Below are 26596 nucleotides of genomic sequence, written 5' to 3' on the forward strand. Positions count from 1 at the left end.
GTCCTAAACTCACAGAGATAAACCATCTTCTGCCTTCTGAGTACTGAGATTAAAGATGTGGGTCACTACCCCTGGCTATTAAATGCTTTTTCATCTTCTGAGAAACTGGTTTTTCTTGTTTAGTCCACAAATGTGGGAATTGCAATGATTGGGGTTTTTTGTTCTGTGTTTGGTTTGGGTTTGGGGGGATTGGTTAGAGCCAGTTCAGACTCTGAGGGCGAAACACATGTGATCCAGAGTGTCGTTCTCAGTATCGGCTGCTTGAGCAGATCCGATTAATTTCTAATTGTTTCCATGTTCGGAGGGTCACTGGTCTGAAACGTTCTCTTTTCTATGTCTGCTCTCTTTGGGTTTAGGCTTAGAGGTATAGTGATTGAAATGTGTTGAGAAAGGTTCCCACTCTCCAGTTTCTGAAAGAGTCCTCACAGAATTGGTTCCTCAGGCTGCAGAGATGGCTCAGCATGTAAGAGTGCTCACTGCTCTCCCTAGGGTCCAATGCCCAGCACCCACAGGCAGTTCACAACTGTCTGTAACTCCAGTTCCAACAGATCCAGCACCCTCTCCTGTCATTGTGGGCCTTCCTTGCACAGGGTACATAGACACACATGCCGACATAATACCTGTACACATAAAAGAATAAAATAAAAATAACTTAAAAAAGGGGGGGGGATTGGATTCTAGTTCCTGGAAGGTTGAACTCTTTATCTAAAGGCTGGAGAGAACACCTGACCATCAGTTCTCTCCCCCGGTATGTTGAGGCTTATCTTCACTCTGGAAGAGACGTGAGTATTCTGGAAGTGGAACAGGGTCAAGATATAGTACAGAGAGGTCTTGATGAGCTGGGACTGGGGCTCAGTATGACATTTGTCAGCATGTGTAAAGCCCTGGTTTTGATCCCAGCACAGGAAAAAATAACCTCGGTATTCAAAGACAGAATTCTTATATATCCACAACTCCCTATACTTTTCCCATACAGAATTCTTCACATTTATACAGCTAATCTATCCTATTCAATGTAATTAAATACTTGTAATTAAGTGTTTTTCTTTTATTCCTAGGTGTCTTCTTCAATTATAAGTTTTATAGGAGAGGAGGCGGCTAGATCTGTTTCTTCTGCTACTATCTTCATAACCTACCTCAGAAATAGAAAACTAATATTTAATTAATTCATGAAGAGATGAATGAATAAAATAATTAATGCTTTCAGATGAGCTTTCCAGGCAATTTGCATGTTCTTCTGAAAACTAATCAGGTCAGCTTATATTTACTGAATGCCTATTGATGACAAGCATTGTTATAAATGCAAAAATTCATGTGAGAAGTGACCTTACCTGGGGCGGGGGTGGGGTTAGAATATGACATAAACATGAATTTCCTTTCCTTCTTTTTTCTTATTTATTTATTTATTCATTCATTTTTTTTCTGTGTATGTATCTGTTTCTGCACATTTGCATGTGTGTACAGGTGCCCCTGGAGGTCAGAGGTATCAGGTCCCCTTGGAACTAGAGTTACAGGAGGTGATGAGTCACCTGAGCCACCACCCAGCATGGATGCTGAGAAATGAACGTAGGCCTTCTGCAAGAACACTAAAGTCTGTGAACCACTGAGCTATTTCTCCAGACACAAGGAAGCATTTCTTTAAAAATACTCATGAAGTGTGTGTGTGTGTGTGTGTGTGTGTGTGTGTGCCTAAGCACATGTATGCCTAAGTGTACGTGTAGCAAGCAGAGAATAACTTGTGGAGTTAGCTCTCTCCTACCCTGTGGGCTAAACTTATATCATCAGGCTTGGCATCAAATTCCTTCACCACTGAACCATTTTGCTGACCCATCTCTCTATTTTTTTAATTTTTTAAAACAAGAAATTAATATGGGTGTGGTTGGTACATGCCTCTAATCCCAGCAGAGGCAGAGGTAGGTGGATGTCTAAATTCAAGGTTAGCCTGGTCTACCAAGCAAAGTTTCAGGATAGCTAGGAATACACCCACACATACACACCCATATATAAAACACATACACATACACATACACACACACACACACACACACACACACACAAAACACACTGGCTAGAGAAGAAAAAAAAATTTTATTTACTTACTGACCATTCAAAAAATGACACTCCAGAACTCCAGGAGAATATTCATTACACAATGCCTTAGTCATTGAGGTCTTTTTGTTTGGTTGGTTTTGGTTTTTTGGTTTTTCTTTTTCTTTTCTTTCTTTCTCTTTTTTTTTTTTTTTTTTTTTGGAGGGGGTGGTTTTGTGGGGGTTTTTTTTGTTTTTTTTTGTTTTTTTGTTTTTTTGTTTCGTTTTTTAGGACAGGGTTCCTCTGTAGCTTTGTAGTCTGTCATGAAACTAGCTCTTGTAGTCCAGGTTGGTCTCGAACTCACAGAGATCCGCCTGCCTCTGCCTCTAAGTGCTGGGATTAAAGGTGCGCGTCACCACCACCTAGCCATCTTAACCACTGTTCTATTACTGTGAAGAGAAGCATGACCAAGGCCATTCTTATTAAAGAAAGAATCTAACTGTGGGCTGGCTTACAGTTTCAGAGGGCTAGCCCATTGTCATCTTGCACGGGGCATGGCAACACTAGAGCAGCCGCTGAGAGCTGCATCCTGATCTGCAGGCAGAGGGAGAGAGACTGGGCTGGTGGGCTTTTGAAACCTCCAATCCCATCCCCAGTAACACACCTACTCTAACAAGGCCACACCTCCTAATCCTTCTAATCCTTTCAAACGTAAACATTCAAATCATGGGAGTCATTCTTATTCCCGTTACACACAGACTACAGATTACATAATCACTGTAAATCCAAGTGGTCCTAGCCTACTACTCATTCCTTGCCTTTGTTTGTGGTTTCTTGGAACAGGGTATGTAGCCCAGGCTGGTCCAGAAGTCATGATTTTCTGCATCTGCCATTATTCTGGTTTTGAGCATAGCTTTGGAGAAGGACATACCAAAAAGAATATCCGCTTTGTTTATTGCTGGTACTTTTACACATTTTTAAACCTTTACTGGTACTTGACATTTACCCAATAAACATTATTGTTTAATAAGCAACAAACCCAATCAAGTGAATAAATGATGGACATAAAAGGACGTGACCAGATACCTAAAAAGTGATAGAGAGTACGTAGATGTGGTGATGCACACGCACCTATATCCCTAGGACTTGGGTTGTAGAAGCAGGGTGATTGTGAGTGCAAGGCCAGCTTGGACTATCTGATTAGTCCTTGTCTCAGAACACACATGCATGCACGCATGTGCTTGCACAAGTACACACACACACACACACACACACAGAGACAGAGAGAGAGATAACAAAACAAGGGTACAAGGGTGCAGCATCTTTAGCTTATTTAGAGCTACAACCCAGAGAAGTAGAGCTTTGACCCTTCTAGCATCAAAAGCCAGACAGGCCTCCCGTTGGGTGAAATCTACCCAGACCTCCTGTCATCTCAGTTTACTCACCTGGGACTATGCATCCCACCTGGAGCGATAAGAGGGGTCACAGTAGCAAGAGGGCAGAAGTAGATGTCAGCCTGTGTCTGCAGTCATCTCAAGGAATGGTAAACCTGTCAACTGGAAAACTGCCAATAAAAACAGAGGTTTCCTGCTAAGCTAAAAAGAACAGTGTGTGTCAGGGGTAGGGGGCTGTCCTCAAGGCCAGCTCCCTCCTTTCCCCCTAGTTCCCCTTCCCCTTGTAATTCAACCTTGACTGATCGGTTCACTCCCCACCAAACACCCAGCTCTCCTACCTCACCCCTACCTCTGTGAGTCACAGTCTCTCTTCTGTCACTGTCCTGCCTTCTGAAATGCCATGGTCCTTTGCAGGGAAGCTTTACTCCCTCCCCTGATTTTAGCATTCTTTCAATACCATCTCCTGCAGGCTCCTGTGGCCCTCAAAGAGGTGCCAGGTTTTCGCTGCTGAACAAGGTTTATGGCTTCTCTCATAAGCCTCAAAACTCTATTGGATGCTCCATGAGGGCAGGGAGAAGGGATCCCATGTCAATCAATCCTGTTTGTGTCATAACGGAAGCCCTGAACGATGCTGGGAACAGTATATGGTCCGGTTGCCTACTCACTGGCTGATACGGGAACTAAGGGCTGAGACCTTTGCCTATGTATCCCTGGGTCCTCTCACAGACCTTACCACCAACTTCTCAAGCACAGAAATATCAGATATCTCCTAGAATTTGGCAGAGTTCATGCCCTAGAAAGGGCACAGCTGGAGGCAAATTTGATATGCCCAGAAAAGCTGATTACAAAACTAAAAACCATAGTGGTTTTTTAAAGATCACAGAGAAAAAAAATGAAAGATTTAAGCAAATATTTTCCCTAAGCAGACCTCAGTCTTTAGAAGGGTTTCCAAGTGCAGACACAGCAAAAGAGATGAGGGCGGAGAAAGCGCTGTGCTGGGCAGAGGCTTTGCTTACACTGCAGTGATGGTTCATTCAGCTCACTCATCCAGAGGACTTCTGTACTTTCTTAGCGTCTGAAAACCTTCATTCACTTTCCCTAGTCTGAACCAAAAATACCTTAAGCTCAGAGAGTCTGTTAAATTGAAAGAAAAGAAGAAAAGAGGAAGTGAGAACAGCAGGGGAAAGAAGAAAGAGAAAAAAAGAAAATTTTTAAAAAAACCCACATGGATTTTTATTGGAAAGTACTGGGTGGCCAAGATCCTACCAGAAACTTATGTCTAATGATTTTTAACCTGAGATGATTAAAGCTATCCTTATTTCAAGGGAAAAAAATCTCAAATTAAATGTTAAAAATAGATTTTAAAAAAAACCCACACTGTTTTTCCTCCTGTGGTTTCTTAGGTAAAAACGATAGTACACTAGTGGGACCACAGAGTGGCGTGGGGTGAGGAGATAGCAAAGGTAGGCACAATAGTCCTGTGTGTCTGTGATTCTGACTGTTTGGGAGATTGCGGCAGAAAGATCATTGGAACCCAAGAGTTCAAGGCTAGCCTGAGCGTCATCGTGAGACCTTGTCTTATAATCAAATAAATGTAGAAGCGTGAGGCAGGAGGGTGAACAGTTTGAAGCCAGCATAAGTTATGTAGCAAGACCCTATCTTGAAGCAAACAAAATGGACAGACAGACAGACTGACTGACTGACTGACTGGGAGTGTAATCGGCAGTTTGCTCATTCTTGTGGAGATTTGCTTTCAATTCTTCCAGTACCTTCTGTGGAGAAGCAGAGCCTAATGGCAAACAGGAGCTCTTTCTCCTCTGGTCTCACGCTGGGCAGAGGGTGTTGCAACAGAAATGGTTCCCAGCCTGAGTGTGACCACCCGGGATCCCACAGGAGCTGCTGAGCACAAGGACCAGCTGTCCTTCTCTCCAAGGGCTGTCCTCTGCGGAGCAGAGTCGGGCAGCACTACCGCGAGCAGTCTGGCAGCCGAGGGACTGGAGTCAGCAAAGATGACTGTCGTACAGGAAATGGGAGGATGAAAAGTCACAGACAGATTCAAGTTTTAGATGTTCTCAACAACAAAGGAAAGGAGATGCCGACGTGCCCTCCCCTTCAAATACTGAATATAGGCAGCAGCAGATTGGACGTAGCACTTTCCTGTTTCTTCTCTCAACTCCCATTAAGATGAAAACAAAGGAACGAAATGGATGTGAGTTCACAGGGACAAGAGGATGGGGAAGGAAAGAAAAGTAGAGGAGAAGTGGAGTGTTACTGATGAGGGCATAGAGAGAGAAACAGCTGTGCTGGAGTCCAGTGGTGAAGATGCAGTACTTATGGGGAACAAGCCAGTCCATTGTCAGAAAACCAGGTACAACAGAGAGATGAGCTGAGGCCTGGGGCTCACAGCTGGGGGTGAGAGATATGCTTTTAAACTGGGTAGTTAAAGCCGGTCAGTGCATGCCTTTAATCCGAGCACTCAGGAGGCAGAGGCAGGCAGATCTCTGTGAGTTCGAGGCCAACCTGGTCTACAGAGCAAGTTCCAGGATCGGCACCGAAGTTACACAGAGAAACCTTGTCTCAAAAAAACAAACAAAATAAAACAAAACAGTCCCCCCAAAAAAGGGGTGGGTAGTTAAGCAAAGTGTGGTGGCACATTTCCATAATTCCAGGTTTAGGAGAGGAAGATGGGAGCATCAGGAGTTTAGAGCCAGCCTTGGGCCACACGAGACCTTGTCTCAGAAAGGGTATGGGATACTTAGGCTTTCTGTTCCTACACCTTCCACATAGACACCCCCAAATTCTCTGTTATCCCAGTAGGGACATTTAGGAAATCAGACACAGAAGCATGAGGCCCAATGCAAAGGCAGGGTCTGTAGGCCTTTCCCCTGAAGCTGCTCTGCGTCATTCACAGTCCTCACCAAAGAGTCCTCTTGTTGACAAACAGCTGAAAGCTAGAGAGATGGCTCAGGAGTTATGAGCACTGACTGCTTTCCAGAGGTCTTGAATTCAATTCCCAGCAAACACATGATGGCTCACAATCATCTATAATGAGATCTGGTGCCCTCTTCTGGTACACAGACATACATGCAGACAGAACATTGTATATATAATAAATAAATCTTTTTTTTAAAAAAGCCTCTCTGGATGCAGTGTCACATGCCTATTATCTAAGCACTTGAGGGGCAGAGGTCGGAGGGTTAGCAGTTCAAGGACATCCTCGGCCATCTAACAAAGACAAGTCTAACCTGTGTCTCACAAGACCCTGGAGGAACACAATCCCTCCCCGGGGAAAAAAACAGAAAGGACTTACAGACACCACCACTCGGACCAAGCATGGACCAAGCCCGTGTATTCACAGCACCATCAAACTGCTCTCTCTCTTCCCAAGACATCTGAGGAGAGAGAGAGAGAGAGAGAGAGAGAGATGCAAGGAACACTGTTTAATATCTGAGAGACATAAATAGGATGAGTGCTTAAAAATAGGATATTATTTAGGAGGAACAGGTAATAACAACAATAATAGCAATAATGGCAGTATTTACTGAATTTTTATTATGTAGCAGAAGTGTCTTTAAACTAACTGAATTCTCACAATCTACAGTTGGGTTTGTTTTTTTGCTTTTTGGTTTTTTTTTTCTTTTTTTGAGATAGCATCTCTCTATATCCCTGGCTAGCCTCGAACTCACAAAGATACACCCATTGAGATTAAAAGTGTATGCCACCATGCACAACTTTTATTTATATTTAATGCCCATAGATTCTGTACGCTTATTTTCCCCATCTTGTAGTTGAGCAAACTAAGATGTGAAGATGAAGAGGAAGACCCTGAAAATTATACAGCCAGAAAAAGAAAAGGTCTGCTATGTGAATGATCAGATCTAACAGCTTTCTTATAATGCTTCCCAAGAGAGTCCAAAGAAAGATCCTTGGAACAGCTCAGTGGAGCGACGGGAGAGAAAAGACATGAAAATGAGAGGACCCATCCAGGAGGCCTCACAGCTAAAAGGGAACTCCAGAAAGAAGTTGTGCGAATAAGATTTCCTGATACACGAAATAAGTCTTCATGCTAAATGACTTGACAACAAATGAATTAAAAGAGAAAGGAAGGAGGAAGGAAGGAAGGAAGGAAGGAGGGAGGGAGGGAGGGAGGGAGGGAGGGAGGGAGGGAGGGAGGGAGGGAGGGAGGGAGGGAGGGAAGGGAGGAAGGAAGGACGAAGGAAGGAAGGCTGGTCACACGGAGACTCATAGTAAATGTGACAACTCTAGAGATGGCCAAAAGAGCCTAAAACTTGCTCCTCCAGTGATTCTATGCCTGTGGTGAGACAGGACATCATGGCAGTAGAAGCTCGTGGCACAGGCTGCCCACCTCATGGGGGACAAGGTGCCAGGAGGTGGGGAGTCCTGATTCTAGCCTGAGGGCCAGCACCACTCTTATACCCACAGGAAGTTCCTCTCTAAAAATGTTCTCAAAGACATATCTAGAGTTGTGTTTTACTCATCTCCTGGGCATTTCTCCACCCAACCAAGCTGGCAATCAGGACCAAGTATCAACCACACTAATGGAACAATGCTATCTGATATTTGAGCAAAATCAATATTTAACCGAACAGCCTGTGTCCAGCCAAATGGCAAACCCAGTGTGGCACACAGAATGCACAGTAACTTGCAAGGAGTAGAAGGGAAGAGAGGGACAGGTATGAAAAGAAGCTTTACTTTCTACTGTGTTCCTTTCGTTCTGTTTGAATGTTTATTTATCTTATGCCTACATTAAAAAGCAAACCTTTTAAGGGATGCTACTAGTTAACTAGATGGGGATACTCATCCTGGATGGGAAGCACATGGCTGTTTTCCATGTGTGTGATTTCTCCTTCTTCGCTCTCTTTCCACCCCCAGCATGAAAGATGCTAGGTCTGCAGGGAGGGAGGTCTGCCCAAACTGTTTTTCAGCTCTGACGGAATTGCAAAGATGTCCCCCTGACAAGACAAACATGAGACTCACAGCTAGATTGTGTGAAGGGAAACCATGAGTGGAGGAGGAACAGAGGAGCATGAAGTCGCCCTGTGAGTCATCTGGGTGTGGGCTAGTGCCAGGACCCAGGAAAGGAAAGCTCGGGAACCACCTACCTGCCTTTACGAACTCTCCCCTGCCAAGGCATGCTGCCTTCCAAGTACACTGAGCATTGGGAAGCAAGGCTGGGGTTGTCCTACCACCTCGATGTGAGAAGCTGATGTCCAGTTTGGGCTGTTTGCCGGGACTCTGTCATTAAGTAGCACCACGCCAACCAGGACCCAGATTCTACTAGACATCATTATTCAGACTCTGGAAGAAAGATGTTCTTAGAAATTTCCTTGTGGGGAAGAAAGAAAGAAAGAAGGGAGGGAGGGAGGGAGGGAGGGAGGGAGGGAAGGAGGGGGGAGGGAGGGAGGGGGGAAAAGACAGTCGAATTTGACCATGGCTCTGCTTACATCAGTAGTTCTCAATCCGTGAGTCAAGACCGTCTTTCACAGGGGTCGCCTATTAGATATTTACATTACGATTCAAAACTGGCAAAATTACAGTTATGAAGTAGCAACAAAGATAATTTTATAGCTGGGGATCACCACAACATGAGGAACTGTATTTTTATTTATTTTTTTTTAAAAACTATTTTTTTCTCATTTTATATACCAAGAGGAACTGTATTAAAAGGTCACAACATTGAGAAAGTTGGAAACCGCTGGCTTACACACTTAATGTAAAAAGTATATTAAAGCTTGCTAAAGGGTGCGAGAGATTGCTCATGGTTTAAGAACACTTGCTGCTCGCGCACGGGGCAGAGTTTGGTTCCCAGCACCCATGTGAGATGGTTTACAGCTATTACAATTCCGGATCCCAGGGAGATCTAACTGCAATCTTCTGGCCTCCGCAGACACCACACGCACAAGACGTGCACACATGCACACACACACACACACGTGCGTGAGCACACACACAAAATTTATTGCAGTCTTTAAGAATTTATCTAATATGAAACTTAATGTTTTCCTTTTTATTATTTTTTGTGTGTATGGGTGTTTTTATAAGCATATATATCTGTACACCTTGTTCATGCTTGGTGTCAGAGGAGATCAGAAGAGGGTGTCAGATCTTCTGGAGCCAGAGTTAGAGACATTTGTGAGCATCCATGCAGTTGCTGGGAATTGAACAGAGTCCTCTCAAAAGAAGCAGCCAGGTCAGGGTGAGTGGGAGGAGAGGAAAGAGGGGGAACTGGGATTGGTATGTTAAAATAATCAAACAAATAAACAAATAAATAAAATTATTTATTTAAAGAAAAGCATCCAGTGTTCTTAACTGCTGAACTATCTTTAAAGAGATAGCCCCTATATGTCTTCTTTTGACGTAATTGAAAAGGTCTGTATTAGATAAGGTACTGGGGCATCTGGTAGCTCTCATAAACTCATTAATAAGAATACATTCTAACTGCTCCTCCCAAATACTCAGAGACTAGCAACTTTAGTCTTGTAGAGAATTACTAACAGATAGTGAAATTTTGCCTACAAATGTTGTACAGGAAGTGACTGCTACTTTCCATTTGCCATAATCTCTGAAGACAGTTTTGGGGATTTTGCATCCTGATCACAAAGGAGCACCCTGTAAAGTTTTCCTGATGCCATAGTCCAGAAAGATACACAACCAGAGTGATATGAACTGTCCTGTAGTTGATGTCACTTATAGAACACAGGTTTCATGTCACAATGCTAGAGTTGAAATCTTGGTTTTAACAGTTATTACCACTGAGATCTTTAAGCAAATTAGCCTTCCTGAGTCTTAGATTTTGCTCTGTAAAATGAGATAAATACTGCTTTATAGGGTTCTGATTGACGTGTGTGTGTGTATGTGTGTGTGTGTGTGTGTGTGTGTGTGTACCTTAGCTGTCTAGACTTTTACGCACAGACTAGTTCTTTCTTTTTGTTTTGTTTCTGAGACAATGTTGCTTTGTGTAACCCTGTCTGTTCTGGAACTTTGCAAACTAGGCTGACTTGAACTCAGAGAGCCACCTGCCTCTCTGGGATTAAAGGTGTGTGCCACCATGCCTGGGCCAGATTAGTTCTTTCTTATCTCTGTGCCTTATATTAACAGAGCCATGTACTAAGTATTTCTGTTGTGCCCACCTTCTTTTAATTGGCATGAAATTCATCTCATTATTTTGGAAAGTCTGCTAAAATGCCATCGTTTAATCACAATATTTAATCTGTTCCAAGCACTAGTGATGATGTATGAGTTCATTTATAGCACTGAAAGGGAGCCTGAGCAGAGAAAGGTTGAGAAAGAAACACCTCTGAATATAACCAAGAGCAGAAGAGAATACAGAAAAGGTTTTGGGGTTTCTCTTGTTTGTTTGTTTGTTTGAGACAGGGTTTCTCTGTGTAGCTTTTGGAACCTGTCCTGGTATACACTCTATAGCCTAGGCTGGCCTTGAACTCACAGAGATCTGCCTGCCTCTGCCTCCTGAGTACTGGGATTAAAGGCATGCGCCACCACGGCCCAGCCAGAAAAGTTTTGAGAAGACTCTAGAACAGTGTTTCTCAATCTGTGGGTGGTGAGCCTTTGAGGTTGTGTATCAGATGTTTACATTATGATTCATAATGGTAGGAAAATTATAGTTATAAAGTAACAACGAAATAATGCTATAATTGGGGATCACCACAACATGAGGAACTGTATTAAAGGGTTGCAGCATTAGGAAGGTTGAGGACCACTGCTCTAGAGCAATATAATTTTCATTAACCAGATATACTGGGGGGTGTGGGGGATGTTAATATGTTGCCAAGAATCTCTCTCTCTCTCTCTCTGAAAATGATGGATTAGAATTATGCTTCTATTCCTTATTGTGTGGTTGTAGCAAGCTAATCTTCCTATTCCATGTCTGCCTGTGTAAATGAGGGTTACTGAAAAGACGGAAAATGGAAACAAATGTTAATCAAGTAGCCGTTTCTGCATATACATGCCCCAAAACTCTTTAGCTGTCTAAGTGTGATGGTACAGATCTGTAATCCTGTCACTCACGAAACTACCGGAGAGAATGAACCATGAGTTTGAAGCCAACCTCAGTCAAAGGGAAAGCTCTGTAAGGATGGCAGGTTGGCTCAGCGGGTAAAGGCACCAGATGCTAAGCGTGGCTGTTTGAGTCGCACCCATTGTCCTGCGACCTCCGCGTGTACAGCGTGGCACTTTCTCACGTGGCTGCACACATACACACATAAAATCAGAAAAAGATTATCAGCTATTGTTAAGCAACATTTCTACCTGAGAGAGTTAAATGTATTCGACAGCATGTTTGTATTGTCATTTTTAATCATACTGGGTGGGATTTCCCCATGAGTAGAAAACACGGCTTGCTCTGCTGGTCCATTTGTTTATGTTCTCTGCCCCGGCTGTCCCTTCCTAGAAAGTGACTGAGGAAGGAGAAGAGGTAAAACTCAAACCAGTCCCCCTCTGTTTGTTACTAGCTGTGATAAGACAGAGACTGGATGGCGGCTTTCCTGCATCCATGGATTTGAGACACCAACATCCTCCCCATTCTTCATTGTCATGGGTCCCTAACGATGCACTGTCACCCTCTGAAGAAGTGCTTACTTCCAAGTCCCCTCTTCTGTTCAGATCTCCTCCATCAGTAATAAAAGATTTAGATTTAGAAAGTGCCTTAGCACTTGGAGTGAGACAGAGGCTGTAAATAGATATGCTGATGTAATAAGCCCGCGTAAGATCTAGACCTCCGAAGGTGTCATTCATAATCAAACACACACGCTCTCTCGCTGATCTGTGGATTGGCGCAGGCATGATTGCAGGGGACTCTGGACAGGGCTGTATATGTATGTGTTCTTGCATACATGAGCCAGAGTACACACACAGAGGATGAGGATGCTGCTGAAGGAGATCTCAAGGATTGCTATGTTTCTGAGCGATCTGATCTTTGTGAGCCACGTGATCTCCTTCCTTTGACCATGATTATTTGAAAAACAAGGGTAGAACCTCCTCAAACTGCGTGTGATGACACACACTAGAAATCCCAGCACTTGGAGGGCTAGGGCAGACAGAATACCTGAGTCTGAGGCCTAACAAAGAAAAACAAAAAAGTTAATTAATTCCTAGTCAGCCTCCAGTCTGCAGTGGAGAAGCTTGTATGTTACTGGCCCTCCCCCTTCCCACCGTCACATTCCACTAACTTGTCAGGATGAGGGGGCTAATATGCCTGTACTCGGGTCATTTCGGTGACTTAGGTATACCCAGCAGTCAGACTGCTACTCACGGCTTATGGCCTGCCGTCACCTGTCATTTGCAGATGTAGAACTCCAGCCAGTTCAAGGTCCAGATTTATTTATCTTTTATTTAATGTGCATTGGTGTGAAGGTGTCAGGTACCCTGGAACTGGATTTTCAGACAGTTGTGAGCTGCCATGTGGGTGCTGGGAATTGAACCCAGGTCCTCTGGAAGAGCAGTCAGTGCTCTTAACCGCAAAGCCATTTCTCCAGCCCCAAGATCCAGCCTTTTCTGTGTTCTTCCTCCTGTGGATTCCTAGAGCACTCCTGACCCTCACACAATACTCATCACATGCTGAACTGGATTTGGTACCTGCACATTTCTCTGTTGGACTGGGATCTGTTCAAAGACAAAAGATGATTCTCCACTTCCTGGCAGTACCTAACACAGTCACAAGAGTGCCACTGTATTTGTGAACAACGAAGTGCTCCTGGCCACTCCCCTTTGGATGCCAACTACATTGTCAGAGTCCTTGTCAGTTTGTGGCAGCCAGAGAAGCAGGGGATTAGGTGCTCGTTTACAGGAATGTGGGATCAGTATACCTGGGTATAGTGAGATACAGTACTAAGATGCTGGATGCTCAGCACTGTCATGACTTCAGGACATTTTCGCTGTGGTTCGTATTCTCAGAAATAGTCGTTGTCTATGAACGGTCTGACACATCTTTGATGCAGACTAGCTTGCTTCACTGGCTTAAAGCCTCGACGGTGACTTAGATGATCTTCCACATGCCTGCTCGAGTTTGAGGGTCTCGATCCCAAATAACCAGCATATTCCAGGTTTGTGTAGGTAGGATAGATCATTGGCCTAGAACAGAGTCTAAATTTCAAGGCAGAGAGAGCCTTGAACTACTGACATCTCTGCATCTCTAACCATCTGATTTTGGGAGGGAGGGGACTTTGTTCTTTAGTTTTTAATTTGTGTTATTTTATTTATGTATGTGTACATGTGTCTGTGTGAGTACACATATATGGTGTGTGTGTGTGTGTGTGTGTGTGTGTGTGTGTGTGTGTGTGTGTGTGTGTGCCTGGAGAGGCCAGAAGAGTTCCCTTGGCGCCAAAGTTACAGGCATTGGTGAGCACCTGATGTGGGTGCTGGGATCCAAATGCTGAGCGTCGTAATTGAGCAAGCAGCAAGTGCTCTTAACAGCTGAGCCGAGTCTCCAGCCAATTCTTTAGTCTTCTGTTTTTGTTTTGTTTTGAGGTAGGCTCTCACTCACTCTATAGCCAGGTTGGCCTTTATTTTTAGCAATCCTCCTGCTGGCATCTCCCAAATGTCAGTACTGTAGGCGTGTGGCTCTGGCACAGGTTGTGGGTGGTGGTGTTGTTGTTGTTGTTGTTGTTGCTTTTTGTTATTGTTGCTATTTGTTTTGACACAAGGTTTCTCTGTGTAGCTCTGGTTGCCCTGGAACTCATTCTGTAGGTTAGGCTGGCCTTGAACTCAGATCTGCCTCCCAAGTGCTGGGATTAAAGGCGTGTGCTGTTAATTAAAAGCGTGTGCCACTGCGCGGCTTGGTGGGACAAGTTTCCCTCCTCATCCGTTTTGTTTTCTGCCCTGTGACAGTGCTACACAGCATCTGAGTAATGGTTTTATTTTTTTTTTCTCATAGTGTTTTCTGCAGCTAAAATAAGTGTTTTTGGACTTGACAGACAAAGCACACATCTGTTTAAGTTGCAAGGGTAAAATGTTGACATTAAGGTGTTAAAATGTATTAAAAACCGGGGTTAGAGATATGGCTCAGTGTGGTAACACTGGCTGCTCTTACAGAGGACCTGGCTTCAAGCAACCCCATATTGCTTACAAATGGCTATAACTCTAATTTAAGGGGACCCAGCACTCTCTTCAAAGGCCTCTTTGGGCACCAGTCATGCATGTGATACGTCAACATGTTTATAGGCAAAACACTTAGAAATATAAGATAACCTTTTCAGTTCTGAAGTTATTAAAACACTGCTAGTTTCTACTTCTTGGATAAAATTCTCTGAAAAACCTGCTCTTTTCTGAGGGCCCATTTGTTGCATGGGCCCTTGAGCATTAAGTGCATGTAGTTTCAGCATATAACACCAAAGGTTGCACAGCGCTGAGCAAGCAAAAGTCCAGGAGAGTCTAACTCTCTGCCAGTTATGAGCTCTGTTAGGAGAAACCAAGGTGGGACATTTAATTCCCCCTGAGTGCCTTCTGCCCCCGTGTGGCTTAAAGCCTCTCCAGAGCAGAAAGGAATGCCACAGCGCTGGGGACCAGTTCTTCTGCATTCTTTCCAAGAGCGCGCTCAGGGAAGGAAGGAAATAAGAAAACAAAAGAGGCCCTTTGGGTAAACCGTAAGAGCTCGGCATGGTGAGGACCCACACTCGCACACAGTAGCACACATTGTGTGTTTCCTACTTGTATGGCATAAATACATCAAGTTGATAAATGCTTCACAATGAGAAATGGTTTTTATTTTATTTTATTTATTGTTTTTAATTGAGCTATACATTTTTCCTCACTCTCCTTCATTCTTCCCCCACAAGAAACGTTTTGCATATTCAGTTTAACATCCACGTATAAAGATCCCCCTTTGTAGCCCCTGCATAACTGTATGCAAATGAAAAATGTACTATTCTGCAGCCCATTCTGCTATCAGACAGTATGATCAACGGCAAGTCTCTCAACACATTAGCTCCAGGTCTGGGTGGAGCTCGGTGGCAGAGTGTTTGCTTGGCATGTGCCAGGTCCTGGGTTCCTTCTCCAGTCCTGCAAAACAAAAGGCCAGCAACCACAACATGTTAAGCTCAGATGCTGTTCCGTCTCTTGTAAGAGAATCACGTGATTGTGTAGGTAATGTGTGATTACAGAACTGAAGATCAATCTCCCAATCCATTGTTTTATTGTTGAATCAGTTATGCCATAAGGATATAATTCTGCCCCAAGGAACAATATGCAACAGGTTTATGATGCACTTGATTTTTTTTTAATCTAAAGAAGCCCTTTTTCTCACATGAAAAATTCATAAATATAAACGGCATGATAAACTTTTATTTTAAAAGATCATGTTGGGGCTGAAGAGACGGCTCGGTGGATAAAGTGCCTGCCACTCAAGCATGAGGATCTGAGCTCAATCCCTTGCATCCATGCAGAAAACGCGGGTGCAGTGGCTCACACTTGTAATTCCAGTGAAAACCGGCAGGTTTCTGGGGCTTTTTAACCAGTCAGTCTAGCCTGCTTGGTGAGTTCCAGAACATTGAGAGATGGGGTGTGTGTGTGTGTGTGTGTGTGTGTGTGTGTGATTTCTGACCTACACACACACTCAAACTTATGAACATAGAAAATCAGGTTGGATATGGTAAAAATGATACCCGTAGGTATTGGTTCATAAAGAAATCTGGCATCTGATAAAGTGCAATTGAACTTTCAGTGAAAACAGATCATGGACATTCATTAACTGCGGTGCCATGATAAGTTTAGAGGCTAAGACCTCAAAAGAGTCTCCTGTAACTCTGGCCGAGTCGGGCAGCACCCTAAGATGTGTACACTTGGCTGAGGTTGTAGTCTGTTAACCTCAGTCACTGGTCTCTCGATGATCTGGAACCAGGAGGGAGGTTGAGCTACAGACAGATTAGCAAGTCACACACTGAATGACATAAAAAACATGAGGAGCCCTCCTGACACGTCAGAAGCTGCTCCCCCCCCCCCCACACACACACAGGAAACCCTGTTACTTGTTCGGTAGACTCTTTCCTTATTGTTTTAGGGATTAGACCTAGGGCCTTATGCCTGCTAGGCAAGGGACCTACCCCTGAGCTCTAGTCTCCGCCCTCTTTTCACTATTTATTGTGATGTAGAATCTCACTAAACTGCCCCGGAATTTGCAGGCCTTTGGCTCACTCTACAGTCCAAGCAGACCTTGAACTTGTGAGCCTCCTGCTTCAGCTTCCCCGGTGGCTAGAATTACAGGTCTGGGCCTCCAAGCCTGGCTCTTTTGCAACCTATTAAATGTTGGAAGGTAGCTGCCCCACCGTCCTATAGTATTCTGTCCCACTGACCCTCACCTATAACTGTGCCAACTACTTTTTATGTGCGTTTCTCCAACTTTGCCATGTCCTAGCCATGTTCCTCGGAAGTCAATCTTTTGTTTTTGTTTTTGTTTTTGTATCAGTCTCTCCCAGCTTTTAGCACCTCGCCCTGCTCACAAAGGTGCCTCACTTGCTAGCATGGCTCATATAAGGTGGAATGGGACTGCCCCTCCTCTGTAACATTACAGCACGTGTTACACGAGTGCAGTCTGGGCTTAATCCACAGTCTTGTGTGCTTGTGTCTGGGTATAACTTTCAACTTGTCTCTATTAAATTTCCCCTTGTGTCTGGCCCAGAATCCCAGCTAAAAGACAGTTATGTACCTCCAGAGTACCCAGTCGGGTGAACTTGTCTGCCTAGCTTGGTGCGCATATATTTAATAGAAATTATTTTGTTTCCCACTGATTTTGCAAGGTAAAGGCAGTGATCTCAGGGACAGAGAGTGGTCAGAAGTGAGCTGTCTCCACTGTGCTTCCTCTATGTGCCCTCGGATTTCTCTTCTCTAAACACATCTGATAGCAATAACTTACTGTGTAGTCCTGGGCCTCCCTTGGGAGGCGTTTGAATGAGCTGAGTTAGCTGTTCAGTTAACTGAAGGAGTCACTAACCATCAGCTTTCCAAGGACTTTAGGGAACAGGAGATCCACACCTTTGTATCCCCAGCACCATCTGCACTTGGGAAGTGAAGAGAGGAAGTTTCTAGTGTGGGTGGACATGAAGTCACAGACTGAGACAGTCTGTCACCGGGGATAGTCGGTCCTCATCTTTTCTTTCTTTTTTCCCCTCTTTTGAGACGTAGTCTCACAATATGGCCTTGGCTGGCCTGGAATTCACTGTGTAGACCAGGCTGCCTTCAAACTCGGTGATCCACCAGTGTCTGCCTTCAAGTGCTGGGATAAACAGCGTGCACTGCCACACCTGGCTTGAGACTTCATCTTGAATCAGCCTTTGTTGCATCTAGAAAACTTAGGGCTGGGCATGTGGTTTGTGATAAAAACATGTGCCCAACACTTACTCAGCACTGCAGTAACGAAACAGAATAAAAGCTTACCCCGTTACTCTTAAATCAACACTGGGCTCTCCCTTCCCCCTCTTCTGTTCCCCTCTCTCTGCCCCCCTTTCCTCCTCTTTTTATCCCCTTTGCCATCTTTTCCCTTATCTCCACCTCCCTTCCCTCCTTTCTCCTTCCTATTGTTTCTTTAAAACCAGCCCTCGGGCTAAGACATGAAGAGGAGGAGGCCCTGTGTCTGGTCTCCTGACCACAGCCTATGGCTTGGTCTTTGTGCTCACCCCACTATCTTAGAAAGTCCTGCAATAAAAATCATCTGGGGAGTGGGGACTATCCTAACTAGACATCATCCCAGTTTCCAGATGTTTGAAATTCCACTGGCAAGCTTCAAGCCTCATTCCTTTAGCTTTAGGCTTTGTCTAAATACCAAATATGCTTACATTCGAGAAGTCATTGAAATGTTTCTGGCGGTTAGCAATTCATAGCTGATGCAGCCTTCTCCCCCCCCTCTCTCTCTCTGAATAATTTATTTACTTTTATTTTATGTGCACTAGTGTTTGCCTTCATGTATGTCTGTGTGAGTATGTCAGACCTTGGAGTTCAGACAGACAGTTGTTAGCTGCCGTGTGGGTCCTGGCAATTGAATCCGGGTCCTCTAGATTCAAAAAGTCAGTGCTCTTAACTGCTGAGCCATCTCTCCAGCTCCCCTTTTCCTCCTCTCTTCTGAAGCTCTTCATAAACAGATCCTGTGCTGGCCCAGGTGCTAGGCTAGGGAGGAATCATATGCTTCTCTTGGTAGAAGAGGAACCTCACAAGCTGGCAGTGAGGCTGCGAGTTGGGGAGACTGGCAGAAGAGGCCAGGAACCCCCCCCCGCCCGGGCTCCCTCCATCTGCAGCTAAGGCATGCCCATACCCTTCTCCCCAGACCTATCTCCTCCCAAAGCCCTCACAATTCTGCTGTGCTTCCCCAGTGCTGTCCTGTTTCTCCCTGTCGTTTACAGTGCAGTGTGACAGTCATTAGTTATAGCCACCCTTTGCTGAGTGGGTGCTCTGTGAGATCCTTGACACCGGCCATGTAAAATCCTCCCAGCACCCTTTGGATGTTGGTGTTGTTTATCTTCCTTTTTACAGAGCAGAGAGGCTGAGAGAGGCCAGGGGATTCTCTGAATCCAGGTGTGATCCCAAAGTTCACTCTTGCCGAGGCATCATGGTGCCTCAGGAAGTGCATACAGTGTTCCAGAAAAGTCTGGATGTCTCCCTCGTGTGAGTCCACACACACAGCCCTCGCTGTACAGAACCCTACAAGCTTGGCTTGAGTCTCTGAGTCTTAAGTCTTGGTCTATGCAATGAGAGGTTGATGAGAAGGTTCCCGAAGTCCCTTTTATTTTTATTGTCTTGTTTTTAGACAGGATAGACCACTGCAGCCCAGGCTGGCTAACTTTGAAGTCACAGTACCCAGGGTTTCTTTTGTCTCAGGTTTACAAGTGCTGGAACTGCCCTTCCTTTTTCTTCTCTAACTATTCGTGAGGGCTTCATTCTCCTGAGGCTTACTCACACATCCTGGGTAGAGAAAAAATATGGGCAAGCTCCTCTTGCTCAGGTTTAATGAGTGCTAAATGTCCCAGAACCACTGAGAAAAGAAGTATCAATTGAAGAAAGGGAGGCTACATTACTGTCACCACTAGAGGGCACTCCATTGAACGCTACACAGTATGCATGAACAGACTTCGATCTCTGCCATGGGATAAGTAACCTATTGTGGCGATCTAATTTTGTAAACTCTGACCTACACAGGCTGATAAATAACTCAGATCTAAACCCCTACACCAAGCTCTGTGGTTTTCCTAGAGCCTACTGTGACTATACATTCAGTAATCATTTCTGTAGCTCATTACCCAGAACCTGGGGACACGTGGGGAGTCTGTACGCACGGGGCACAGGAAAAGTGGGAAAGCCCTATTGAGAAAAAGGAGGCTGGAGTCACTGGCCAGTTCGTTATGTTTTATGTGGTATACTCAATAAACTATAAGAGAGAGAAAGAGAGAGAGAGAATATGGTTTTCGTAAAAGTTTTCTCTGGTCTTTTTGAAGGCGGTCTGGAATAATCAAGAGAATCTAATGAAACTCAAGGTTTTAAAAAGCAAAACTTAAAGCTCCTCTAAGAGGCAGCCCCTTCCTCGCTACAGAGGAGCAGTAGGGAGCTGTTTCCAGGGCAGCTCCTCTGCCTGTCCCAGGACTAGGGGCCTGCTGGTAACACTAGGGCAGAAAGGTTAATTCCCCTAGCACCGGTTAAGTGTGGGGACTGCCTGTAAAAAGCCCCACCGGGGAAAGCCCACGGCTCCGGGAAAACATTTTGCTTAAACACAGGAAGCTTTTCTTTCCAAAGTCCCCTTCCAACACCTCTTCCCACAGACAATGCTACGGCAAAATGTCGGAAACTCTCCCCTTCCCCGCACCCCTGCTTCTTACTAGCGTAGCTAGGCTGTAGTTTCTTCTTAAGCTTCGCCATCTGTAAGGATCCCCCGCCCCCAAAAACTCCATGTTCCCCAGGGACTCCTAGACTAGCCATAGGGTGGCTGGACTGCCCTTTCCCTCCCACCCACCAGATGGCAGGCACATGGCAAGCAACTCCCACAAATACTACCAAGGCCCCTGCCAGTCCAGACTGTAGAGTCAACATATGGCAATAATTATTATCCTGAGAAGACAAAAGGGTCACAAAACTCCGCAGAGATCCTGGTGGCATCTTGGAGTCGGAGGGGCTTGAGGTTCAAGGATCACAGCCGATTCGCAGGCTCCGATTGATGCTCCCTGCCTCGCTCAAGTCATTTGTATTCACAGAGACACCCTCCTGGTGCTGCTCTGTTTAATTCTGGGTGTGTTATAAATAGAAGCTAGACTTCTGTCAGAGCACACCACCCACACCGCATTCCGGTCCTCTGGGGACATCTGCCAAATCTGAGCCTCGGTTTCCCTCTAGTGGCCTCTTTCGGCAAGTCTCACAGCCAATCGTTTGTATTGGTTTACTCCGCGTATAGCAAGGGCCTACTGGGTACACTTGGGTGCTGTTCTCTAGCTTTGTGTGAGGCTGGGACCACTGCGCCGGTTTCAGAAGAGACAAAAGCTAGCGATTCCTCCTCCAAGCTCATCTCGGTACAATGCAGACAGGCCAGTTTCTCAGCTTTCCTGGGGGCAGCTGTATGGAAATTGGGGTACAATGGATTAGGTGACAGAGAACTTCTGCTCAAGTGAGTTGGTTATCTGGATCTCACAGCCGGATTCTTAGTCCCTAGGCCTTAGTCTGCTCCTCAGTAAAATAGGCCTGACTGACTATCTGCCATGTGTTCAAACCCACAATGCAAAACCAAAAGCAAAAAGACGTCAGTCTACAGAAAACCTTTCTCACGAAAGCAGTAAAAGGAAACCGAAAGTATTATTTCTAAGCTGATTGTGCCATATAAGCTGGGCAACACGTCAGTTTGTTCAGATACAAGTGTAACACGTGGGCTTCCTCTCACAGTCTTCCACTTGGCACCACACTTGTTCCAAGAGCACTTGATGTTTGGGGTACACATGGCAGAAAGTGGCAAGAAACAGATGTTGGGTTGTGAGCTGCCTGGCATGGGGCTTGGGAGCTGAGCTCAGGTCCTCTGGAAGAACAGCCAGTGCTTTTCACTGCTAGACCAGCTGTCTAGTCCCATCTTCTGAAAGGTTTTCTTTTCGCTTCATTTTTTTCTCTCTTTCTCTCTCCAGACAGAGTTTCTCTATAGCTCTGCAATTCGCTCTGTAGACCAGGTTGGGCTTGAACTCACAAAGATCCTCCTGTCTCTGTGTCCTGCATGCCGGGATTAAAGGCATGCACTACCACTACCCGGCTGTTCTTAAATTTTTTTAACCCAGGTGGCCCCAAACTTTTGATTCTTCTGCCTTAGCCTCCAAATGCTAGGATTTCAGGCACAGGACACTATCCTCAGTCCTCAGTTTTCTTTATTTTAAAGGCAGGGTCTCGCTGTCATGTCCAAGTTCCAGTGATCACCTACCCTTAGCCCCTGAGCAGCTGGATTCCAGATGTGTGGCAGCATGACCAGTGAGGCGCTTAGCAGTAGCAGCAGTAGCCTTTCATTCACGAAGTGCTCAACACTATAGTAGACAGATGCCTTACATACAGGGTTTCTCATATTTATAATGCCCTTACTATAATCGGTTGCCCATAGTTTCTCTTCTCTACTTTTGCATAATCCTTCTATTAGGAATAAGTTCCCTTTTTATTACAATGGCGTTTGTCATCTTTTTGTCCATGCCTCTGGAAAACTCTGGGGTTAGAGCAGTTCATGTGAAAAATAAGACGGTTCTCAATGAAAAATAAGAAGCTGGAAGGTTCTCTCCTACTTAAATGATTGTAACTTCAGGAACAAAAGTTGCCTGTAGCTCAACACAGGGCTCCCATGAGCGCCATCCTTCCAGAAGCCTCTGCTAGGAGAAGACAGATGGAGACATAGACTTACAGCGTTCGGTTTTGTTTTATGTTGTTTGCCAAGGTACTGGGGACTGAACCTGGGTCCTCTCATGTGACAAGCAAACACCTACAACTGAGCTATATCCACAAGCCTCTCTTCACCTTTTTTATATTTGATATTTTCAAGACAGGGTCTCACTGTGTAGCCTTAGCTGTCCAGGAACTTCCTCTGTAGACCAGGCTGGCCTTGAACCCACAGAGGTCTGCCAGCCTCTGCTTCCCAAGTTCTGGGACTAAAAGTGTGAGCCACCATGCCTGACTCAGTCTTCACTGTTTATTCAGAGACAGGTTCTCACTAAATTGCCCAGGTTGGCCTTCGACTCCCTCTGTGACCTAAATTGGGCTTGAACCTTTAATCCTTCTGCCTTACCCACCCAAATTTTCTCAGATTATAAGCCTATACCACCAGGCCCAACAATGATCTTATAACTGATTTTAAAAAGCAAACAACAGCAAAACTAGGAAGGGGAACTTACTGTGATGGTTAGTGAGGCAGGAGGGTTGCCACGAGTTTGAGGTTAACCTGGGCTGGATAGTACACTCACAGTCAGCCTGAGCTATGGTATGAAACTCTGTCATGAGAGAAAGAAAGAAAGAAAGAAAGAAAGAAAGAAAGAAAGAAAGAAAGAAAGAAAGAAAGGAAGGAAGGAAGGAAGGAAGGAAGGAAGGAAGGAAGGAAGGAGAAAAAGAGGAAGGGAGGGAGAAAGGGAGGGAAGGAGGGAGGGAGAGAGAAAAAGAGAGAGAGAGAGAGAAGAAAAAAAAACTCCAGAGGCTAAAGAGATGGCTCAGCTCAGCAGTTAAGAGAACTGGGTTCTCTTCTACAGGACCAGGTTCAACTCCCAGCAACCACATGGTAGATCACAATGTCTGTAACTCCAGTTTCAGGGGATCCAACACCTTCACACAGACATACATGCAGGCAAAACATGAATGCACATGAAATAAAGACAAATTATTAAAAACCAATAAACTACAACCAACTAACACCAAAACAAGGAAAGACAATAGGCACCAATAGGGTGAAGTCCAGGGACTCTGAAGCCGCTTTGGTTCTGCTCTTGGTAGGAGCCAGGGGCAGCAAAAGACTTCTAATACTTCCAGCCTAGGCTCTCCAACGCCTTGGCTTGCCCCTTTCTTGCCCATGGGAGCTCACGTGGCTTATTGTTGTGATCTCTGACCCGTCCGTGCTATCATCCAGCGTCTGTGTTGCTCATTAGAGGTTTTTCCTCTTTCCAGTATCCTATTATGTTGGAACGTTGGGAACTCACACTGAGATCAAGAGAGTGGCAGAGGAAAAGGTTACCTTGCCCTGTCACCATCAGCTGGGGCTTCCAGAGAAAGACACCCTGGACATTGAATGGCTGCTCACGGATAATGAAGGGAACCAAAAAGTGGTAAGTACCCTCCTCGCTAGAGCTGCTCTCCTCCCCGCCCTCACATTTGCTTTCTTCAAACCTTTCCCATCTAACGGTAGCCTGAACGATTTCACATGCAAGGCTACAGAAGAGGACCAGGGTGGCACACACCTATAATCAGAGCACTCAGGAGGTGTAGGCAAGAAGAACGCCAGCTTGAAGCTAGCCTGGGTTACATAGTAAAACCGTGTCTGCAAAAGGAGACAGGAAAATAGGAGGGTATTTGGGTTGTGAGGGTGTGAGAGTCTTTGGGTTGGGCAGAACTAGCCCACAGCCACCTGGCACTGGGGAAGGGCATCTGCGCTCTTAGCATCTTTAACTCAGAAGGGGTCCATGACAGAGCAGCCTGTTCCCCAACCTAGTGGGTAGAACTACAAGTCCAGAACTCTTTTCCTCCTGCTTCTCTGAAACCATCATCACCTGCCCAGGTTTTGGCTGTACATAGTCATGACTTCCAGGTTCTAAAGATCATAGACTATGGCAAAGAACACGTGACACAGAGGGACAAGTGCTGTTCACAGATGTGACTAGTCCACGAGACAATTGCTGGCTCTGAGTCAAAACATAAAGACACAGGCTTGGGACTTCTACACTCAATGTAGACAGAGCCATGATGGGCTTTGGTGTCCCATGTTTCCGGCAGTGTGGACAAATGCAGCAGTGCTCAGCCTCCTGAAGATGCCTTGCGCTGCCTGACTGTGACTGAATTACCTACAGTGACCATCCTTTCTGCCTCGGCGGCCTGCAGCCAGGGTCTCCCTCATTCAGGTGCTCCACAGTGTGCTGTTTTCACCCACACAGCAACTCATGGTCGTTTTTATTCCAAGACTCATCTTTTCCTCAGACTCTGACTGAGGAAGGTTGGGAATAATGAATGGATAAGAAACCTAATTCCTTAGAAACACCAGTCAGACACAGTAGTTGGCGGTGTGTTGCTGAATGTTAACATCTAGAATGTGTTCTGTTCTATTAGTACCAGCTCTTACAGACACATTTATGGGGCATCTATGTTTTTGTCGTGGTCTACCCTAGTGGCCGAAAAACCATGTTAAGAGGTATTGGTATGTCTGAGTTGTGTGGCATGTCCCTTCATAAGGTCTGGCCTTGCTGTGTGTCTGAGGTCAACTCCACTCTTCTGAACCTCTCTCTATCTTTAGAACTTAGTATGCAAATGAGGAAGTATGTCCTACATCCCATTGGGCAAATTTTTCCATAGGCAAAAATGCTATTCAACGGTGCTGGAGAGATGGCTCAGTGGTTAAGAGCACTGGTTGGTCTTCCTAAGGTCATGAGTTCAATTCTCAGCAAACACATGATGACTCACAACCATCTGTAATGAAATCTGGTGCCCTCTTCTGGTGTGCAGCAGAACACTGTATAGATTATAAATAAATAAATATTTAAAAAGAAAAAGAAAAAGAAATGCTAATCAACTTAGGATAAGGTTATATTTCCATAAACCAATAGGAAATGTCACAAACTCAGCATGCATTTAATATACCTAGCTATTGAATATCAAAATGGGACCTATCTTACCTTAAATATATTCCTATCCTTTTTGCCTAGGGTTGGGCAAAATGGTCTAGCATAATGCCTTTTTATGATTACTAGAGTGCCTTGCATCTTGTGTGAAATAAGATTTTTGTGATTTGTTTTACATGAGTCTTGTGTGTCTATGCATGTGTCTATGTGAAGGTGTCATATCCACTGGAATTTGAGTTACAGACAGTTGTGAGCTGCCATGCGGATGCTGGGAATTGAACCCGGGTCCTTTTGAAGAGCAGCCAGTGCTCTTATCCACTGAGCCATCTCTCCAGTCCCATGACTTTTTTAAAAAAAATCTATGACTTGGGGAGTCTTTTAAACTTGCCTTCTTTTTTTATGTAGCTTTGCTTCTTTCTCTGATTTAAAAAAAAGACAAGAAAAAGAAAGTTTGTCCTTTCCTCTGAATGTCCCTATTACTAATTTCATAGGAGGGTTTATGCTGGGAGAAGCTAAGGTTCCCACTAAAATACCTCTCAGGATCACACAGAGTCTAACCTGCTTACCCAGCTGCCTGCATCACCTTGTTGTGTGATCCTGCTTGTCATCTTGTCCTCACAGCGCGTCCTCCAAAGACGACCTTTTCTCTGCAGAGCAAGGTCACCTTAACCTGACTGTGTTTACTCTGAGAATGTCTTGGTCAGCCCTAGACATGCTATTCTCAGCTCTGAACGGAGTAAATGGGAGTTCCTGGAATAAAAGCCAAAGAATAACAACCCTGAGAAAGGCTCTGCTCTGACCAGACTTGAGTCCGACTCCCAAGTCCTAAGTGATCTAGGGCTGCCTTTTCTGTCCTGGAAGCTGTTTTGTGTGAGGGTCCTGCCAAGTCAGTTTGATGAACCTCACACTAGGTATCTGCCCATTTGCGATATTGAATCAACTGGCCAGCTTTCACCAAAAATCCTCTCGAGTCAGCAGAGACAGAAACTCTTCCCTCTGATGTTTCTTAGTAATCCAAGGCCTCACTTAACCTTTGAGCTCGAGCTGAGCCGATCTCTCTCCCCAGCTCACGACCTGGCCACAGTCAACCCTACAGCCGTCATTACTACCCCAGTGGAGAAGATGCTGCCGCCATCCTAAAGAGGGTATTGATGAATAGTTTCTCTCTTGTGGGTGCTTGTGGTTTATCGTCACTCACACAGAACACCTCTTTAACAACCACACGTCTGACTGTTGCCCGAATGTTTTCATTTGCAGTAAAGGGGGAAAAACCAGCTGCTGACTTATTTGGCCAAACAACCATAAGGGTGAGGCAGTTAGCGTAGGTTTAAAACCACGGCTCCCCTGGCTTTATGCAGTCATAGTTTCCTAACTTACTTTCAGCCGGCGATCTAAGAATGG

The 26596-nt window shown here is 45.0% G+C and overlaps 1 protein-coding gene across 1 annotated transcript in view; it reads left to right on the forward strand.

The window, feature by feature from the left end:
- The window catches only part of Clmp (CXADR like cell adhesion molecule), a 108429-nt gene that overhangs the window by 58065 nt on the left and 23768 nt on the right, over positions 1-26596 (forward strand). The window contains exon 2 of the mRNA XM_048417070.3: positions 23535-23692. Within this exon, the coding sequence (XP_048273027.1) occupies positions 23535-23692 (158 nt within the window). The remainder of the gene's footprint in view (positions 1-23534; positions 23693-26596) is intronic.

This window comes from Myodes glareolus, chromosome 4, assembly GCF_982192425.1.
Source record: "Myodes glareolus chromosome 4, mMyoGla1.1, whole genome shotgun sequence".
Taxonomy (NCBI): Eukaryota; Metazoa; Chordata; class Mammalia; order Rodentia; family Cricetidae; genus Myodes; species Myodes glareolus.